Source organism: Hydra vulgaris, chromosome 12, assembly GCF_038396675.1.
Source record: "Hydra vulgaris chromosome 12, alternate assembly HydraT2T_AEP".
NCBI lineage: Eukaryota > Metazoa > Cnidaria > Hydrozoa > Anthoathecata > Hydridae > Hydra > Hydra vulgaris.
In genome coordinates this window covers 73,011,895-73,032,500 of record NC_088931.1, presented here as the reverse complement: position 1 = coordinate 73,032,500, position 20,606 = coordinate 73,011,895, and the positions used below count along the sequence as shown (strand labels likewise).

Below are 20,606 nucleotides of genomic sequence, written 5' to 3'. Positions count from 1 at the left end.
TTTTAGACAAAACAAATGTTGAGTCATTGTACTTGACCAAAAATATTTTTGTATTCAGAATTGTTATTTGCCTTAACCAACAACAAAAAAGCGAGACAACTCACTGCAAACAAGTTCATTAATATTTTGCTGATAAAGTTCTTGAATACTTTTTTATTAAAAGTAACATTTTTTTTTAAATGAATGAAATTATTCGAGATTATATAATCTAAAGTTAAATTAAAAATTTTATGCCAATGTTAACTAATAAATATTAACGTTAAAAATAATGGCAAAAATAAAAATTAATTATAAATAAACTTTATTTTTTTTTATAGAACTTTTATGCGGAAGATTTTTTGACCAAAATTTAAAAAATCTTTGTTATATTAAATATATTTATAACTATTAATGCAATATATATATATATATATATAATATATATATATATATATATATATATATATATATATATATATATATATATATATATATATATATATATATATATATATATATATATATATATATATATTTAAAAAAAAGTTGTTAAAAAAAAAACTCAAAAAAAAACAACAACAGCAACAATATAATTAAACGTGATTTTTTCAAAAATGTTGGAAAAAATAGTTTTTCATTAATAACATTTCGCTGCGGGGAAAGAAAATAAAATAAGAAGCTTCTTTGGAAAATTTATGCCACATTATGATTGCTATAAATGGTTTAAAACGTTTCCTTTATTCTGCACTAGTAGGGTTATTTTTAATAGATTAACTGTCTTAACATATAAAACGGAACGCCAAAACAACAAACAAAAAACTTGAAAAGTGTTAGTTCTAAATTATTTATTTTTTAACATTCACTTTTTAAGAACATGACTAGACCAATTTAAGACCGTGACATAAAAACGGTCTTGAGATATCTTGAGACACTTGACCTTGAATCCATACAACTGGTACATTATTTCTAATGTTTTATATATACTTATGTCTTATTTAATTTAGCAACTTTTTCTGATTTTCCCTTCAAACTTGCTAAACAAAATGACAATTGGACTAATAGATGCGCACTGTCTTTATCTACTCCGTGTACTTCGTCTATAAGTAATTGTCCACCTTCCAAAGTATTACCGTTTTTATACCTCGGATCAGAAGAAGATGCACAATCAGAAGATCTTTTACGCACCTGTAAAGTAAAATACGTACTAAATGCTAGTCTAACAGCAGCAGATACACCCCATTGTACTTCTGGATACTATCTACGAATTCCTATTTCTGATTCGTTGAACGAAAATATAACGGAATGGTTTCAAATAGCATTTGACTTTATAGGTAAACTGTTACTTTTTTCTAAAAACCTTTTTTTTTTTTTTTCAAGGCTGCTATTTTAAATTTGTTTTGTAAATCAATTTTTGATATTTTCTTTTTATATATAATTTTTAAAGTGTTTAATAGTTACAGTAATTAAATTTAAAGGGTTATAATAATAAATAGTAATAAAAATTGGAACTAATGCAACAGAAGTTTAAATTTTTGTTTATTCAATTTAGGAAGTGTAAACACAATATAATAATTTTTAGACAAAGTTAAAGAGAGCGACGACAATCTACTCCTACACTGCGTAGGCGGAGTCTCTCGTTCCGCAGCTTTTGCTATTGCATATGTCATGAAACACTTATCATTATCGTTAGACAATGCTTATCGGTAAGAAGTATTTATAAATATTAGGACAATAAAGTTTACTAATTTTTGTAACAACTTGTAACTGTCATTCAATGGCAATATTTATTGTTTGTTTATGTTTATCTTGGTTTGTTTTGTTATTGTTTATGTTAATTAAAAAACTAATATGGTTTAAAGTTTTTTTTTTTTTTTTGTCACTGTGTTTTGTCACTGTGTTTTATATTACGCAGTTTTGTTTTTAAATTATGTAGTTTTATTTTGTATTTATTTTTATTTAATATTCATTTTAAATTATGTAGTTTTATTTAATTAAAGTTTTGATATATGATAATTAGCTTTTCATAAAAAAAATCTCAATAATTTTAAATTTAATATTTTTTGTTAGTTATGTCAAAAATAAAAGACCAACAATTTCACCTAATCTTAACTTTATGGGCCAGCTGATGCAGTACGAAGAGATTTTACAACAAAAAAAGAACTTACTTTATTCGCCTTTGTCAGAAGTTGGAATGGAAAATTTAAACATATCAACAAATGACCAAAGCTTGGTATCTACACCTACGTTACCAAATGTTGTTATAGAAATCACATCTTTTACAGAAACTGCAACAGATGGGTTTTACTTTCTTAATCAAAATGAACTGAATAAAAAATGTGACTATGCATCTAAGATTGATAATAACTATACATTTACTGAAATTTCAGTATTAGAATGAATTAGAATTCTATATATATTAGTGCCGTGTAATGCGGATATTGAAATTAATTTCGAAGAGGATAACGCATATAGCTATTGGCATTTTATACTTACTTTTGTCATTAAATAGTGTTTTACCAAACTTTGAGAAAAGTTTTTTTCGTATTATTTGCTCACACTTTTATTCATACTTTTCCTAAATGTTGTCACTGCTCTAAGATTAATAATTAAAAAAAATTACAATAGGTTCCAATAACTGCATATTTCATAATGTCAATAACTGTATGCATTACCTTAATTTGTTGGGATACAATATAAATTATGATAAAGAAACATATCTTCTAAAACGTTGCTTGTTATAATTGAAATATACAAGTTTGACGCACATATAAAACTGCACACTATAAATAATAAAGTTATATCATATATTATCACGGTATCTTGCCGTAAACTATTTTTTATTTTTTGTGAAGAGTATACAAAGAGTAAAAATAACGCCTAAATCCAATTACTTACTTAAGCAGAAAGTGAAACAAAGTCAGGATTTAAGCGCTTACATAGTTTGAAACGGGACTTATGCAATTTTGATATGACCGTGACAATGTCGATTTGTCCAGATCCTTTCACAATCGCTAAAGTTATTTTTTTTGGGGGGGGGGGGGGTTTGAGTTATTGGTTGAAGTATATAGTTCATATACTTTTCTATTATATGATAAATTAACTATAACTTAAACCCATCAGAAAATTACTTTTTTCATTTGTTTTATTGTGATGCAAGAGAAAATATAGCAATTTTTCCTTGTCCAAAAATTATTTCACGCAATGTTTGACCGTTTTTGACCTCTCCCCTCATCATAATATTGTAATTCTTTAGTAACAAGTCTCATACAAGTCATCAATAAACCAACAACCCCTCTACCCTCTCCTCCCATCCCCCAAGAGTGTGAGGGTGACTTACAAAAATACTGATGTTGTTGTCTAAAAATTTGAATTTTGAATGGCAAAAAATAGTTAACATGCCAAATCTAATGATGCTTTCTGGAATTACTTTAAAAAAAGGTTGTCCCTGAGTTTAGTTACCCACTAGCAGTTTTAAAAAAATGTGGTCGAAATATGAATCCCTCAATTAGTTGAAAAAAAAAATGAATACCTAAATGAATAGCATCTCAACTGATACCATTTTGAAGCTACGCATTCACTTGACTTTATTGAGCTCACCAAACAAACAACAATCCAAAAAAAAATATATATATAATGAGATTCGGGATGCTTCTGTTTGGCTTGACAAAGCTGTTGATAAGATAACACTCCAAACCCTGTTTCAACATGACAAGCAGAGAGCAATGACACCAAATGGTTTTGGCAGAGTAGATATCCAACACAACACAAGAGGCAGTTGGAAGCCAATATGAAGATAATTGATGGCAAGGACAGGTAAAAACTTACGATTACTTTTGATATATTTTAAAAATATTTAACTTAACTTGATACAGGGTTTCCCACTAAATTCGAACAACGTATCATTCAGTTTCGATTTTGTATTAGTACATTTCCACAATATTTCATTCAATTTCGACACCTTTGCTTTTGATTTCGACTGTTGTGCATTCAATTTCGACAGCACTAAGAATAATTTAAATATTACAAAAATAAAACAGTTAGACTCTTTCTAAATTCATTTAGACATAAAATTTTTTAGTTTTTATAAAAAATAAAGTTTAAACAAAAAATTATCATATATAAAATTTTGTAATTGCAAATACTCGCTTTATAAAAATAAATAGTTCTTCAATGATTGATTCTCTTCTTGAACACGATATCATAAACCTAACCACGTGCCCAAAATAATTATTACAGTTTGTGCTAGTAATTTTCAATGCACCGTTTTGTATATTTTCAAATTCAGTTTCTAGTTCTATAGTTTCTCTTCAGTTCTAGACGAACATCTTCTGATATGCTGTTTCCATTCAGAAAACATATTTTCAATAGGATTTAAAAAAGTAAACATGGAGGTAAAAACATCAAAGAATGCCCAGCACGTACTATTTTATCCTGAACAACAGCAGCTTTATGAAAACGAACATTGTCCAAAATTAAGATAGTCCCAACAACTTCATTAACAGATAATTCTGCTAATACTAGACGAATAAAATATAAAAGGCTTTCTATATTAAATGCTTTTGTTTGTACCTAATATTTTAAAGTTCAAAAGTTTTTGTTCATTGCACAACAGACGGAAATTTTTCTTGACCATATATTGGTCACTGTGTGTGTGACCCTCTTTCCAGCTAAAGAACGTCCTTTTCTAATTTGCATTGAAAGACTAAATCCTACTTCATCAATAAAGCATATTTTATAAACATTCATCGCAGACAAAATGTTCATGAACCTTTCTGCATAATTAGCTCTTTCATTAATAACGTCTTCAGAATTTCTTCTCTCTATAAGATTATGAATACGTTTCAAAGTATAATAAAAACTATCAATGCATCTTGTAATAGTAGAATGACTGACTGAAATGAATTTTTATCAAAAAGTCTTTGTTTAATTTTCTTAAGAATTATTCCACAATCATTATCAATTCAATTTTTGAATATTACCTTAGATTCTTCAGTTAATTTTTTGTTTCTAGAACCACAATTTAATTGCCGTTCTATCAGCAAACCATTTTTATATTTTTTTAATAATTGAATTGGTTGTAGTTCGTTTAAATTCTAGAATATTTACAATTTCTGATGGTGAATTTCCATTAAAGTAAAACTCAATTATCCTTGAATGGTTTTCATGCTTGATTGTTTGAATCGTCATTGCTGTTAATAAATATTGAAAATAATATTTCAGCTTTTACTATGAACTCTTACTGTATTGAAAAGATAAACATTTTGGATAATAAAAATACTTTTGTTTACTTGATAAAAAATTATGACATAAGTTTATAGTTTGATGACTATTTAATTATGTATTGTAGGGATATTTTCCAAAATGTAGATATTTTAGTAAAGATATAAATATTTAAATTAAAGATATTCTTTATTTTGGCGATTAAGTATAGTTCGGTTAATAAAAATAATAAGTATATAAATAAGTTTTTATTTTATTACTTTTATATTTTTATGGATTTTTAACACTTTTTGAATATTTTATAATTTAAAATATTAATATTTTTTTATATTAAGGGGCTCTATGAAAAGATTGAGGTGATATTGCACCATCCATATCTTCTTTGAGTCCCCGTCTGTTTTTTAAATATTTCGTTATTGATATTCACCATGTAAAACTCGTCTGTAATTTAAATATTTATATCTTTACTAAAATTAGTAAAATTATTCAATATAAAAATATGTTATACAAGATTTTACATATACAAGTGGTGTTTATATTACGGGAAGGGCGTATACGCCCGCCCCCCACCCGGCCTAAAAATAAATAAATGATAAAACAATGCAATTACTGTTTTCAAAAAAAATTTGTTTTTTCACCAAATATGGGAGATGAATGTAAACTAGAAGATATGTTGATCATGTTTTAGTACTATAATATCAAAAAGTGTTTCAATTCTTGAAATATCTGATTGATTATTCAAATTACAACAACAAAAAAGTAAAAAATATTTTTTACTACATTAAAAGATACATTAGTGGTGCACAAATGGTCACAAGCGAGGGGTAATTTGCCCCTCCCCCTCCCCCCTCAACCTGAATAAGTATAACGAATTTTTATTTGAAAGAAATATTTTCGGTTGATTGGAGACTAAGTTACTAAAACATTCTCCTACTACTGAGGGACTTCTACTATCAGTCAATAGTGATAAAAAAAAAGGTAATCAAAACAAGGTATATACCAAACTTTATAAATCTTTCAATCTTTCATATAGTGCTTGATGGAAGTTTGGTTTCAAAAACAAATAAAATATTATTAACTTAATAATGTTTAACTATTTTAATGTTTTATTTTATATAGTTTTGTCTTGGCTTTTAGTAAATGATTGCAATGATAAATTCCATTAATGAAATTATTTAGTAATCATTTTAACAATAGACACCACGTGAAAGTAAGCCAGAGCCGTCTATCAAAAACTTTAAGTCACGGCCCTTGTAATGAGTTTTTGTAAGTCATAGCACTTGCAATCAGTTTTTGTAAGTCACAGCAATAGCAATGAGTTTTTTCAAGTTAAAAATAAAAAATTTGAATGCCACAAAAAAAAACTTGAAATAAAAATTTATTTAAAATTCATTTTATAAGTTAAAATATACACTGCGACTATTTTCTATAGGCGCATGTGGATTATGTCTTAAAAACGTACTTAACTTTATTTTTATAGTGTAATTCAATAAATTATAAATAAAGTATCAAAAAATAATGAAAATTATCAAAAAAATATATCAAATTTGAAAAGAGATCAATCATAAATGAATTAAGTTCAAAAGATAGCCGGCTATTTTCTATAGACGCAGTTCACATTTTTTAACAAAACTATCCAAAAAAATGTTTTTATCACATTTTTATTACTTGATTGGACCTCCTTTGCGCTCAATTACTTGATAAGTTTGGCTCCACATCATCCCAGCATTCTGATACCGCTACTTCTAGCTCTGCCACAGAGTTATATTGCTTCTGATCAGCATAGGTACGTCTTACAATGATTCCCCAGATGTTTTCAACAGGATTCAAATCTGGACTGCGAGCAGGCCACCACATTTGCTCAATTTTTTTAGCTTCAAACCAAGCTTTAGTCTCGTTACTAGTAAGAATGCTGGCGTTGTCTTGTTGAAAAACAAACTTTTTGTGTCGATATTTGTTTTTAAATGGAATCAAACATAATTCTAGCACATCAATGTATTCAGAACTTTTCATTTTGCAAGATGTAAATGCTAAATTTAACTTTCCTGTTGCACAAAACCCAAGCCAAACCATCAAAGATCCATCACCGAAATTACTTGTCGAAAAATATTTGGGTTCTCTCCTCAAATCACGCCGGTAGCCACTAAAACCATCAAGCCCATCAAGATTTAACTTTTTCTCGTCCGAAAAAATTACCTGGTATTGAAAACAAAAACATTCAGCTATTTAGACATCTTATGTATTCATGAGAATTTAATCTAAAATTTCTTACTTGTTCCCAATCGCAAGTCATGTTTTCGCGGGCGAATTCCATCCGTTTCTGTTTGTGAACGAGCTTCAAATTTAGCGCTTTATTCATTTTTGATCGTACAATGCGTGGGATGTCTTTAAGAACTTTCCTAATCGTCTCCTTGCAAACATTTAAACCCAAATCTGACTTAATTGTCTTCAAATTTTTGATGAATTTGAGGCGTTTTTCACGGTCTGAAACCCTAGATTTCTTTGGTTTCTTCTTGATTGTTGCATAATCTGTTGGATTTTTCAAGAAATTACGGATAAAGTGATCTGATCTCTTCAATCTTCTAGCAATTTCTCGATTTGGAACTTTTTCTCGATGATAAGCCAATATTTGACCTTTTTCAATATCGGTAAGGACCTTTCCTTTCGGCATTTGGTTAAGTTTAACTTAATTTCGACTCACAAAATAAAAAATACTATAGAATATAAGAAATTTGCGACAAAACTCGTGAAAACTTTAGTGCGTCAAAGAAAATTGCTCGTCAAAACTCGTCAAAACTTTAGTGCGTCTATAGAAAATTGCCACGTGAATATTAAAAGTTTAATTATTTTAATACAATCAAGACAATCAATAATCAGATGCATAATGGATCATTGTTTTCTTACATACACTTATTCAAAAGTACCGTTAGAACAATTTTTTTACCACTGTAACATTGTAAATCCGCTAAATTCTACATGCGTCTATAGAAAATGGTCGCAGTGTATAAGTTTTACCAGTTGCAGCAAATGAAGTTGATACTAAAAACAAAAACAATATATATATATATATATATATATATATATATATATATATATATATATATATATATATATATATATATATATATATTAGGGATATGACTTTTTTGCAACCTACTAGGCCTGTATCGTAATTCAATGAACTTTTATGTAAAAAGAACGAATAGATGTTTCATTTTGACATATTTTGAAAAAAGGTCACCCCAAAACCAAAAAATCGAATTTTCAATAGGTACACTTTTGTACAGTAAATGAATATTAAAGGCTGAAGATGTTGTAAGAGTCATACTCCTGTTGTTATTTTATTTATTTATGCAACATGTACTGTGATATAAAAAAAAACATTATGTGATATATAATTATACAAGTATTACAAAATTAACAGTATCAAAGCGTCTAGTACAACAATATACATAACTGTCTGTGTCTATAGGCCTACTGTGTTTAGTACATGGGTCACATGATGCTCACGTCTCATAAAGAGTCTAGCGCTTATTACTTAGAATGAATCGAAGTTGCAGTTTGTCTTTCTTTCTGCAGGAAGCATACAGGTCTTGCATCACCTTGATTGCACGTTCAGCTATCTGATTACTTCGTGGTATGTCGATGACGGATGGCTCTTTCTTCCAGTGATTTTTGAATGACCGCAATGCCTTTTTGTAAGGCTTCAATACATCAGATAAATTCTTGAAGTCATTGTCATTGTACTTTTGACTACTAAACCAATGTTCTGCCCACACATATGAAATGAACCTGCAAATCTTCTCCAAATTCTTTCTCGCTTCAGGCATAAGAATGAACGCCAGAATGGCGAGAATGGCTCTTGACTGGCATTGCTCATATTAGGAATGTTCTGAAAGTGAATCAGAGGGAAGTTTCTTTGTTCTTCATAGAACCTAAACACTCTTGTTAAATGGTACAAAAACTTCATATTGTCTCTCCACCCTGATTTATCAAGAATTTCTACAGTTCCATTCACAAACTTATCCTTCAGTTCATCATACTTATTCAACAGTTCAGACACAAATGGGTATTCAATGTTTGGAGATTTGGTATCACCCCCAAGTTCTTCGTCCATCACCAGACGGAGAATCCTGTCTAGTACGTGATGCTGACAACCGATAAATTGTGGTATTGTGACACCCTTTAATTTAAACATACGTTGCAACTTCACAACAACTCCATTTCTCTTCCCAGTATTGACGTTTGTTGTATCAGTAATGATCATCTTAATTGAATTCCACAAATTGTATTCATCAATAAGTTTGGCAATTTTTTCAGCAACAGTTTCAGCTTTGCCATCTTTTAAACGCAGTGCATCAAGTTTCACGTCAGTTCTTTCATTCTGAAGTACAACTACCTGATATTCCTTATCATCTATTCGTTTGCCGTCAAAGTGTAAGGACCACTGTTCCATTTTAAGTTGTTGTATCATTTCTTTTTTTAATTTACCTGCCTCTTTGAATATGGACTTGTAAATTGCTGATTGACTCGGAGTTGGAATATCAATACCTTGTTGTGATAATACATTGCATATTTTAGCAGCTTTCTTTGTGGAAACTCCACTTGATGTAACCATACTTACAGCAAATTTACTTTTGTAGTGCTTTCTAGTTTTTTTCTGAGTGTCCTCATCATCGTCTTTATCACCGTCGTCGGTGATAAAGACGATGATGAGGACACTCAGAAATCTTCATCATCTTCACTCTTACTTTTGCAGTTTTCAGATTCAGTACCACTGTCTGTGGTAGACAGGACTTGTGATGTGGAAGGTATTGCTGTTCCAGACTGGACTTTCCTTCTCTTGGAAGGGTGAATGGTTTCTTTACTTGCCACTTGTCCTGTTGAGTACCCCACCTGTCCTTTACTTTCTTTTTGTAGGTGGTATAGACGTTTATCTTCCGAGGATAACCACTGGCCATTCACTTTCGTGATGTCAAATAATGCATTGAGAACATCATATTTTCCACGCTTGACACATTCATCATAGACCTTCAGCACCTTCATAAGCTTTGCTCTTATCACTTGATCAGACACACGTGGAAAATTCAGTTTATTGTCCCACAATTTTGTAATTTCCTTAGAAATTTGGTCTATTCGTTCTTTTCTTCCTTTAACATATGCTCCGAGAAACTGGTATCTTCCTACGATCTGCAATTGAAGTGGTATTCTGGATTTTTCATCGAGTGAATGTTCTTCTACAGCCACGCTTCCTCTTCTTCTGTGTGACTCTTGAAATCTCACCAAATTTTTAGTCCAAGTCTTCTTGTTCTTTGTTACTGTGGTATGACTTTTCTTGTGAGACATCATATAATATTGTTACGACTTTACGGATAGCTGAGCGTAAATATCCGTTTAATAAAGTCGTTTAATTAATAAAATACTTTAACTGTATAGTAATCCAATTATAGTTCGATAATCCAGTCAATGTTGATAACAGTTCGATAATCCAGTCCGTATCCTAACGATAATGCTACAACTACTTATACTTCGTACACTTACAGCGTCTTTAGTTCGCTACAGTAGTTCCTTATTAGCTCAGTTACACGCAGAGTACTTCATAGAACTATTCACATTATCAACACTGAGCTCTGACAGCAGCTCGCTTATATAATTATTTAGAGCTTCCAGAATGTTCTACTAAGTTCTATAATCTTCTACAGTCTGTTACAGTCGTCTATATCACCGTGGTAACACAATGACGTCATCACATAACAATTCCAAGTATTTGCCGGCACACGGCCGTTTTGTTGCCATGGTAACGTAGGGCGTTATATTTATAAATTCATAACAAAATAATGAAATAAATAGAATTAAGCTGAGAATTAAGCTTAAGATTAAAACATCAGTCAAAAATGAATGTATAAAAATGGTAAATCAAATTTTTATTTTGGGGGTGACCTTTTTTTGTTGCAGAAAGCTATTTGGGCCTTTTTTCATGATTTTAGGTAAAAGTTCATCGATTTATGATACAGGAAACATTTTATTTGAAAAAAAATTAAAAAGTCATATCCCTAATATATATATATATATATATATATATATATATATATATATATATATATATATATATATATATATATATATATATATATATATATATATATATATATATAAACTAGACCAGCAGTAACAGTTGAAGATGGGACTAAAACGAAAGCATAATACACAACATAATTTTAATTTTAATCGTAATTTTGTAGTTATCATGTTGCTCAAATTGAAAAGTCAACATGTTTAAGCCTTACTATTTAGGATAGACGACAATAACTGATGTTATACCATGCTTTAAGAAGAATGACCCAACTGATAAGTCGAATTATTATCCAGTTATTATTTCACCAGTCCTTTCTAAAGTTTTTAAAAGTATTTTATATGAGCAAATCTTGATTTTTATTGAGCCTAGATTTGATAAACTTTTGTGTGGTTTCCGAAGAGGCTATAGTACTCAGCATGCCCTTTTTTCGTTACTTAATAAGTGGCGTGATTGTATTAATAATGGAGGTGTTGTTGAATCAATATTAATAGACCTCTCAAAAGCGTACGACTATATCCCACATGACTTACTAATAGCTAAATTAAACGCCTATGGTTTTTTTGAAAGAAAGTCTTTATTTCTTACTATCCTATGTTTGTGTCCGTAAACAGAGGGTAAAAGTAAGTTCTTCTGCCTCAAATTGGGTGGATGTATTATCTGGAGTGCCTCAAAGGTCAATCCTTAGACTTATTTTGTTCAATACATTTATAAATGATTTATTTTTATTTGTTAAAGATACGAACTTTGTAATTTTGCTGATGATAACACTTTTTATGCTTGTGATTATAGCTTTGAGAAGGTTATTTTTCGTTTGCAAAAAGAAGCAACCAATACCATGAACTGGTTTCAGTTAAACTCGATGGTTGTTAACCCCGATAAAATTCAATTTCTTTTAATTGGCTTAAAAAACACAAAAAATCTATCGATAAAAATAGGTAATATAAGGGTTTTTGCCTCTGATAAGGTAAAACTACTTGATATAACAATTGATAAAGATCTAAAGTTTGAGGAACACATTAAACAGTTATGCAGTAAAGCTAATGGTATATGTTTTGCTCTATCACGCATAAGATATTTTTTATCCCGTGATAAATCTATTTTGCTGTTTAATGCTTTTATTTTGTCTAACTTTTCTTATTGTCCTCTAATTTGGATGTTTTGTTCAAAAAAAGATGTCAAACAAATAAATAGAATTCATAAAAAAAAGCTCTAAGTTTAGTCTATAAAAGATTTGATTTGTCCCTGGATGAATTATTAAATTTTGATAATAGTCCAAGAACTTAGAAATTTGAGATTTCTAATAATCGAAACTTTTAAATCTATTAATTGTCTAAATCCAATATTTATGAAAATTCTTTTTACTATAAAAAATCTTACGTATAAACTCCGTTGTAGCAAAAAACTCATTCTACCTCCTAAAGGCTTCATATATAATAATTCCTGCTGTATGTTATATAAAACCACCTCGTTCTAGAACACTATAACTAATTTTTTTTTTAACATCTTTGTTTACAACAAGGCTGCAAGCAACCACTAATTAAAGTTGGAAGTTACTGGAAGAGAAAAGACGAAGATTGTAGAGCACGATAACGATTGACGGACGACTTAAAGGATTGCAAATTATATGAATCAGGAAAGCAAGATGAAGGAAGCGAATTCAAAAGAACTGATGTTTGAGGAAAAAAACTAGACAAATGGAGCACTTAGGAACAGTCACAAAAAAAGGATGAGACTTAATTGAATGACGAGAAACACGAGAATAAATTTAAGTAGATAGCACAAGAGACACGAGCTCTTTAGAGCAGTGCCCATTATAGTATTTGTAGAAAAGAGAAAGAGAAGCAGCATTACGACGATGTGATAATGGTTGGAAGTTGGCTACACAAGCAGGTCCAACTATGTATACAATGCGTTTTTGCACCTAAAAGAGAAAGGGCATCATTAGAAGATCCGCCCCAGATATGGCAACAGTATTCCATACAAAGCCGGATTTGAGATTTATAGAGATAGAGAATAAAATCCGAAGTAAGAAAGTGTCAAGCTCGATAAAGAGATGCAACCTTAACAGATCCTAATTTTGCAACAGATTTGATATATGGTTTCCAAGAAAGATCGGAAGTAGGAGTTAATCCTTGAAGAGTGGATGACTCATCGAGTACATCACTGTTCATAAATATAGGAAGATCTAAATTATTGCAATGAAGATTGGCTGAAAAAAATTGAGTTTTTTCTGTATTGAAGTTCACCAGCCACTGTGAGCCCCATGCTGTAGCAGAAGTGAGATCCTTTTCAAGCTCAAATGCCCCCTCCAAGCAATCAGAAATCTTTTTTATTATGCCCCCTCCAAGGCAAAATCTTTTTATAATGATTTCTTGCAGTAATAAACAAACGTCTGTTTTCTGGAGAATTTTTTTGCTGATAGATATGGAAGTAATGGTTCCGATTGACAATCGCAGCAGCACAGTGTGAGGAACACCATGGAGGAGAGTGAGGCTTGACCTGGAATTGTCGAGAGGGAACAAAAGATTCCATGCCAGCCTGAATCCACAAAGTTATGTAAGAAGCACATTTGTCGACAGGAAGACAAATGATTTCTACTCAATCATGAAGAAAATCACGGAAAGAATCCCTGTCAGTTTTAAGGTAGTTGTAAGAGATACGATAATAAGGGGATTCAGGTGATGAAGAAGAATGAGATATTAGTTTTAGAGAGATCAAACTGTGATCAGAAGCACCTAAGGGTAAATGTGGAGAAACTGAGCACTGATTAGGATCAGAAACATGACATAAGTTGAGTAGAGAAGGTAAATGATTCGAAATCTGTTTACCCCTTAAGCTAATTACCCCTTCAACTAATGAGATCATGTCCACAGAAAGTCTTGAGGTGTTCAAAAAACATATCAAGAATTGGTATGGTAATAATTGCGCTTGCAAAACTTGTCGTTTTTAAAATTTTGTTTTATTTTATACAGACTTATATCTTTAGCTACGATTGTATTATTATAAATATATATATATATATATTTTAAATTGAAACAATTGTAGATTTTCATGACATTTTTTTCTTTTCCTTTTTTTTTTTCTTTTATTTTTATTTTTTGATGAAATAATTGCAATTTTTTTATATATGTGTGTATTGTCTATAAAGTTAAATGTGTTGATTTAAATTAGTTTTAGTGTTAACTAAAACTATCTTGAAAAAATCAACTTGAAATAAAGTTTTAAATAAGCTGCGTAATATATGTTAAATAAGCTGCGTAATATATGTTCTATACATTATATATATATATATATATATATATATATATATATATATATATATATATATATATATATATATATATATATATATATATATATATATATATATATATATATACAGTACTGCGAATAAGTTTTAGACCACTTGTATAATTTGACGTATTTACAATTTTTTTCCCATGTAATTTTTTTAAAGCGTACTTTAGTTTAATAATATATAAGAAAAATTGAAAGAATATATTATTTTGAATAAACAATCAAAATTGATGAGGAAACATGAGGAATTTGTTTGTTTATTTATTAAAACGATGTGTCATAACAACTACATCCAAAACAGGATTCGAAGAATGCTGTTACAGAGATCAGAGAAACTGGCTCCCTTGAAGATAGAAAGAAAAGTGATATACCTCCTAAGCTAAAAAAAGATGACAATAAATACTTAAAAACCTTCTCTTTAAGAAATACAAAAAAAGCATCAACCGAGCTGGCAAAAGACATTAACACAGCAACTGGAAAAAATGTCAGCTCTTCTTTTTATTCGACGGCACCTACTTAAATCGAGATTAAGAGGGTGTGTTGCAATTTGAAAACCATTATTACGGTGTGGCAATAAAGAAAAATGACTTAAATATGCAAAAAACACAAAGATTGGGCCCAGGAAATGTTTAATCGGGTTCTGTACATCGATGAGTCCAAATTCGAAATTTTTGGAACGAAAGGATGCCAATATATTTGAAGAAGAATTGAAGAAGTCTATCAGTCCGAGTGTTTAAACCCTACTATTAAACGCAGAGGTGGCTCTTTACAAGTTTGGGGCTGTTTATCTTCATCTAGAGTAGGTAATTTGATCAAAATAGGGGGGGGGCGACTCACCGGGGAACTTTATGTGGATATCCTAAGGCACCATTCTGTATCATCCGGAATGAGACTAATAGATCATAATTTTATTCTGCTGCAGGAAAATGACCCAAAACATTGTTCCCAAGTGGCAAAAAGTTATTTAAATGAAACGGCAGAGGAAGGAGTACTGGAATTAATGACCTGGCCTCCCCAGAGTCCAGTTTTGAATATAATTGAGCATATTTGGGATTACCTGGACAGAAAGACAATCGAATATGCTCCCTAAAATGCTGAAGAATGTTTTGAAGTACTTCAAAGAGAATAGCACAACATACCCCAGGATTTTATAATTAATTTGTATGAATTTATTCCCCAGCGAATATTGGCTGGGATTAAGGCAAAAGGAGGACATAGTGAATATTAAGAGTTTTTAATGAAGTTTGACATTAAAAAGTTTGTAATTGTTCCACATTTTGTGTGAAATACATGTGTTTTAATAAGTTTGTAATTTTGAACTACAAACTTAAATATTAGAGAAGAATTCTCCTTGATTTTTTGAAAAAATGTAAGTAGACTAAAACTTATTCACGGTACTGTATATACATATACATATACATATATATATATATATATATATATATATATATATATATATATATATATATATATATATATATATATATATATATATATATATATAAACATGTAAACCTCTCACCCATTAGTAAATTGAAGGTTGTTAAAGATAAAATAAATAAAAAAAGTATGTAAAAGTTCAAAAATGATTAGTATGTTTTTTAAGATACCCTTATCTTGAAGTAGTAAAATCTTTATCTTTAATCTTTATCCTTATCTTCAAAATCTTAAAATCTTAAAAATCTTAAAAACCTTAAAATCTTAAAAATCTTAAAAATCTTTATCTTTATTTTTAATCGGCGCTGATTACAAAATAATCACAAAAGCGCCGTGCCTAAGACTTGAAAAAGTAATGTGGAGAATTATAGAACCAAATCAAACTTGCGGAATTCCAGGTAGAAACATTTTTTCATATTTACATCTAGTACGTGATCTAATAGATTACGCAGAATTTAAAAAACTACCTAGTTTCATTTTGACAATAGATCAAGAAAAGGCGTTTGACAAAGTCGATCGTGCGTTTCTGCTGCAGATTCTCCAAAAATTCAATCTCGGAGAAAATTTTTTATCTTTCATCAACACCTTATATTCAGAAGTTTCGGCAACTGTTCTGAATTGCGGCTTCCTGTCTACCTCCTTTTTTACGGAAAGGGGAGTTAGACAAGGCAATCCTCTCTCTCATTTGCTGTACGTTTTTGTTGCTGAAGCTTTGGCTTTGGTGATCAGAGCGGATAGCAGAATAGAGGGTTTTACTCTACCGGGAATACCAAAACCTCTTAAACTACAGCAGTACGCAGACAATTTGAGCTTTTATGCTAAGGACGTAAAATGTGTCCACTATTTCATTGAAAACTTGAAGTTATTTAAAAAAGCAAGTGGTTCAGTGATCAACGCCTCAAAAACCGAGGGTCTTGCTCTTGGGGGTTTTGATCCTGAAATTTACAGAGAATTGGATTACATAGAGTGGAACAATGACACCGCTTTCAAAATTTTAGGTGTTACCTTTTACACCACACTGAGCGATACTACCAATTTCAACTGGCAAGTAGCTCTTAATAAAATAGAGAAAAAGCTCAAGTTTCTGGAACTGCAAAACATGTTTTCAAAACACTGGGACAACAAAATGTCTCAGTACTTTAAAACTAATATTGAAATCTTAGATAAATGCGGGTCCCTGTTTAACATCCCCCTAAAATCAACAAAAAACTTTTATTTAGAAGTGGCAAAAAACAAAAAGACAAACATGCCGGCGGAATTTTATTGGAACAGTTCCACAAAACAACAATGCCGTGGACCCAGATTTGGAAAAGAAATTTTACCTCCCACGATATGGACCGTCACAAACATCCTCTTCCAATTTCTCCATAACAACTTACCTTGTGGTGCCTTGCTTGCCAAAAGCACAAGGCAACAGATCGTTAAAAACAACAAACGTAAAACTTGCGGAGAAATTGAGGACAATCTGCACATCTTTGCCTATTGTCCTCCTTCTGTTACAATATGGGAGTACTTTAAACATGTATATAACTCCTTGACATCCCAAAACAACTTTTCTCCAATAAATTCAATATTCTCGATTGAGACTGCAAATTTATCGGAGAAAAACCCTACCTCGCAGCTGCTGTTGACAGTCACTCAAACCATTATGAGTGAAATATGGAACAGCAGATGCCACCATATGTTTAAGAATTCGAAAATCGACCCAATGGCAGTGATCAGGATAATTACCAGAAACATTAGGAATATTATTACTTTAAAATATAATTATCATGTCCGTAGAAATACCACGGACATTTTCTGTCAATTTTTTTGTATTAAAAAGGTTTTTGTCAAATAGAGAACGGAAACCTGAAACTAAACATATGAGCTAAACTAATACACTGGCTCATAGAGAGAACTAAATGTTTAGTTAAGTGTTCTTGTTCCATGCAAACAAACTACTCTTTTTTACAACAAAAATTATTTATGATTAGAAAGTCACTGCCAGAGCTTATTTTATAATATATAATTTACTATTCGCATGTTTTTTTTGTACCTTTCGTAACGTGGTGTTTGTGTAAAAGTCCTGTAATTTTTTAGTTTTTCCTAATAAAATCTTTCTTTACTAAATATACTTAATTAATCTTTACCAACTTCATTTTCAACTTTTTTCCATATTCTTGATTTCTTTCCACACAATGGCTCAAAAATTAAAAAAACAAAAAATACAAAAAAATAAAAAATTAAAAACACAAAAAAATCAAAATACAAAAAACAAAAAATTATATACATATAGAGTCTTAAAATTATTTTGAAAATATTAGCATATATACTAAAGAATATTTTTGAATAAATCAGAGTTAAATATATGTAAAGAAGATTTTTTTCTTTTTCCTTCTTATATTTTAAACGTGTATTATAAAAACATGTATAAATGGAAAAATGTATACAAAGATGAACTGATATTAAACTTACTGTAAATAATATATGCGTATTTATAATGTTGAGATAGTAAAAATATTTTTAAATATTTATTATTTTGTAATAAAAAAAAAGAAAAAAAAAGAATAAATAAAAATCTTTTAAGTTGGGATCAATAAGTTATGCGCTAAATTAATAACATTTACAAAACTTACATAGCTGACGAGTGAACTCATCTAAATGCAAAATTTATTTTAAAACATTTATGTGCAACTAACAACAAAAACTAATGAAACACATAAATATTTTTTAAAGACTAAACATCTAAACTACCAAATTTAACTTATTGATTGTTTGTTCTATACAGGCTTCAGAAAAAAAAAAAAAAAACTCAAAAAATAACGAACAAGTATAAAAGAATACAGCTATCAAGAAAATATGTGGACAACAACCTCCACATCAACATCTATAAAATATGTGGTTGGACAACAACCTCCACATCAACATCTATAAAATATGTGGTTGGACAACAACTTCCACATCAACATCTATAAAATATGTGGTTGGACAACAACCTCCACATCAACATCTTTAAAATATGTATATATTTCGTATACTATATCATATACTATATATATTGATCTATAATAAAAAGTATATAACTATTAGGATATTGAAGAGATAAAATAACTGATGTTTTTGGCTGACTCAACAATTGTAATACTTTGAGCACCTAAAACAGTATGTTTTTTAAATTTGATACATATAACTTAAGCAAATATTTTTTCCAGCATATACCATGTTTTTGAAACCAATAAATTCAGTAATAAAGCTAGACAGCATAATCATAAATTAAACAGTAATAAAGTTTAACTATTCTTGTTTTTAAAAATAATCTATGCTGATATCAAGTTCTAAAAAGTTATCTGACAAAACATGTTTTCACTATGTATATATTACACAGGTCAACAAAAAAAAATTTTTTTCTGGTGCCGAGCAAACAATTTGTTTTTTGTATAGCATTTCTCATTTTGATTTCAAATATGTAACTCTTTTTTTACCATCAGGTCAAGTTGTAAAGATATTTAGGTTCAAATCTTAAGTATTTAGGGTAAAGTCCCTAATATTGTCGAAAAAAAAGTTATTCAAAAGTATGTCAACCTGGGTTTCAAATGAAGCGTATTTTCATAGAGATTTTAGAAAACATAAATATTTTTCCTTAAAATTTATTGACAAAAAAATTATGTGAAAAAATGCTAAAGACTCTTAAAAAAAAGTCAACAGAATGTTATTCACCAAAAATACACAAAATACTTATTTTTATTACAAATGAATTACATTTTAAAAATCTCTATGAAAATACGCTTCTTTTGAGACCCAGGTTGACATACTTTGAATAACTTTTTTTTCGACAATATTAGGGACTTTACCCTAAATACTTAAGATTTGAACCTAAATATCTTTACAACTTGACCTGATGGTAAAAAAAGAGTTGCATATTTGAAATCAAAATGAGAAATGCTATACAAAAAACAAATTGTTTGCTCGGCACCAGAAAAAAAAAATTTTTTTGTTGACCTGTGTTATTATTATTATTTATTCAACCAAAAATTAAAAAATTACAAGTTTTTTATAATTTAACAAAATTAGGTTAGGTGTCACTCATATAGTTAAAAACTAGTCATTGGAGTGACACCTAAATAAAATAAACAAAGAAACAAAAAATTAACAGCAATAATAATAAATAAAAGCATACGTAAATTAAATTAATTAAAAAAAAAAATAAAACAAAAAACATTAAATAATAAATAATAAGACAAAAAAAAATGAAAACACTCAATAACAACAGCAAAGAAAAATGAAAATAATTAGCAAAACAGCTCAAATAAAAACAAACTTTACACGAAAAGGCAAAACATAAAAACTTATGTTATTTTTGGCGAAAAAAGGTGTAGAAAATGTGGTAAAATAGTAAAACAGAGAACAACAATAAAAATAATTAGCTACAAACGCACAAATAATAACAAACTTTATGCAAACAAAAAGGCAAACACATAAACTACAAAATGAAAGCAAAAACTACAAAGCAAAAATGCAAGCACAAAAACTTCTACAAAATAAAATAAAATAAAAAAATAATAATCATTTGTTATTATTGATTAATTCTTTCAATTATTATTTCGAATTTTTTTTT

General features: G+C 29.4%; 1 protein-coding gene across 2 annotated transcripts in view; it reads left to right on the top strand.

Moving 5' to 3' along the window:
• Positions 1–2,460, top strand: part of LOC100214438 (dual specificity protein phosphatase 16) — a 5,915-nt gene extending 3,455 nt beyond the window's left edge. For both annotated transcript variants that reach the window (XM_065814361.1, XM_065814362.1), the window contains exons 3-5: positions 984–1,310; positions 1,559–1,682; positions 2,047–2,460. In XM_065814361.1, coding sequence (XP_065670433.1) covers positions 984–1,310; positions 1,559–1,682; positions 2,047–2,377 — 782 coding nt within the window. In that variant the 3' untranslated portion in view covers positions 2,378–2,460. The remainder of the gene's footprint in view (positions 1–983; positions 1,311–1,558; positions 1,683–2,046) is intronic.
• The last annotated feature ends 18,146 nt before the right edge of the window (positions 2,461–20,606 follow it).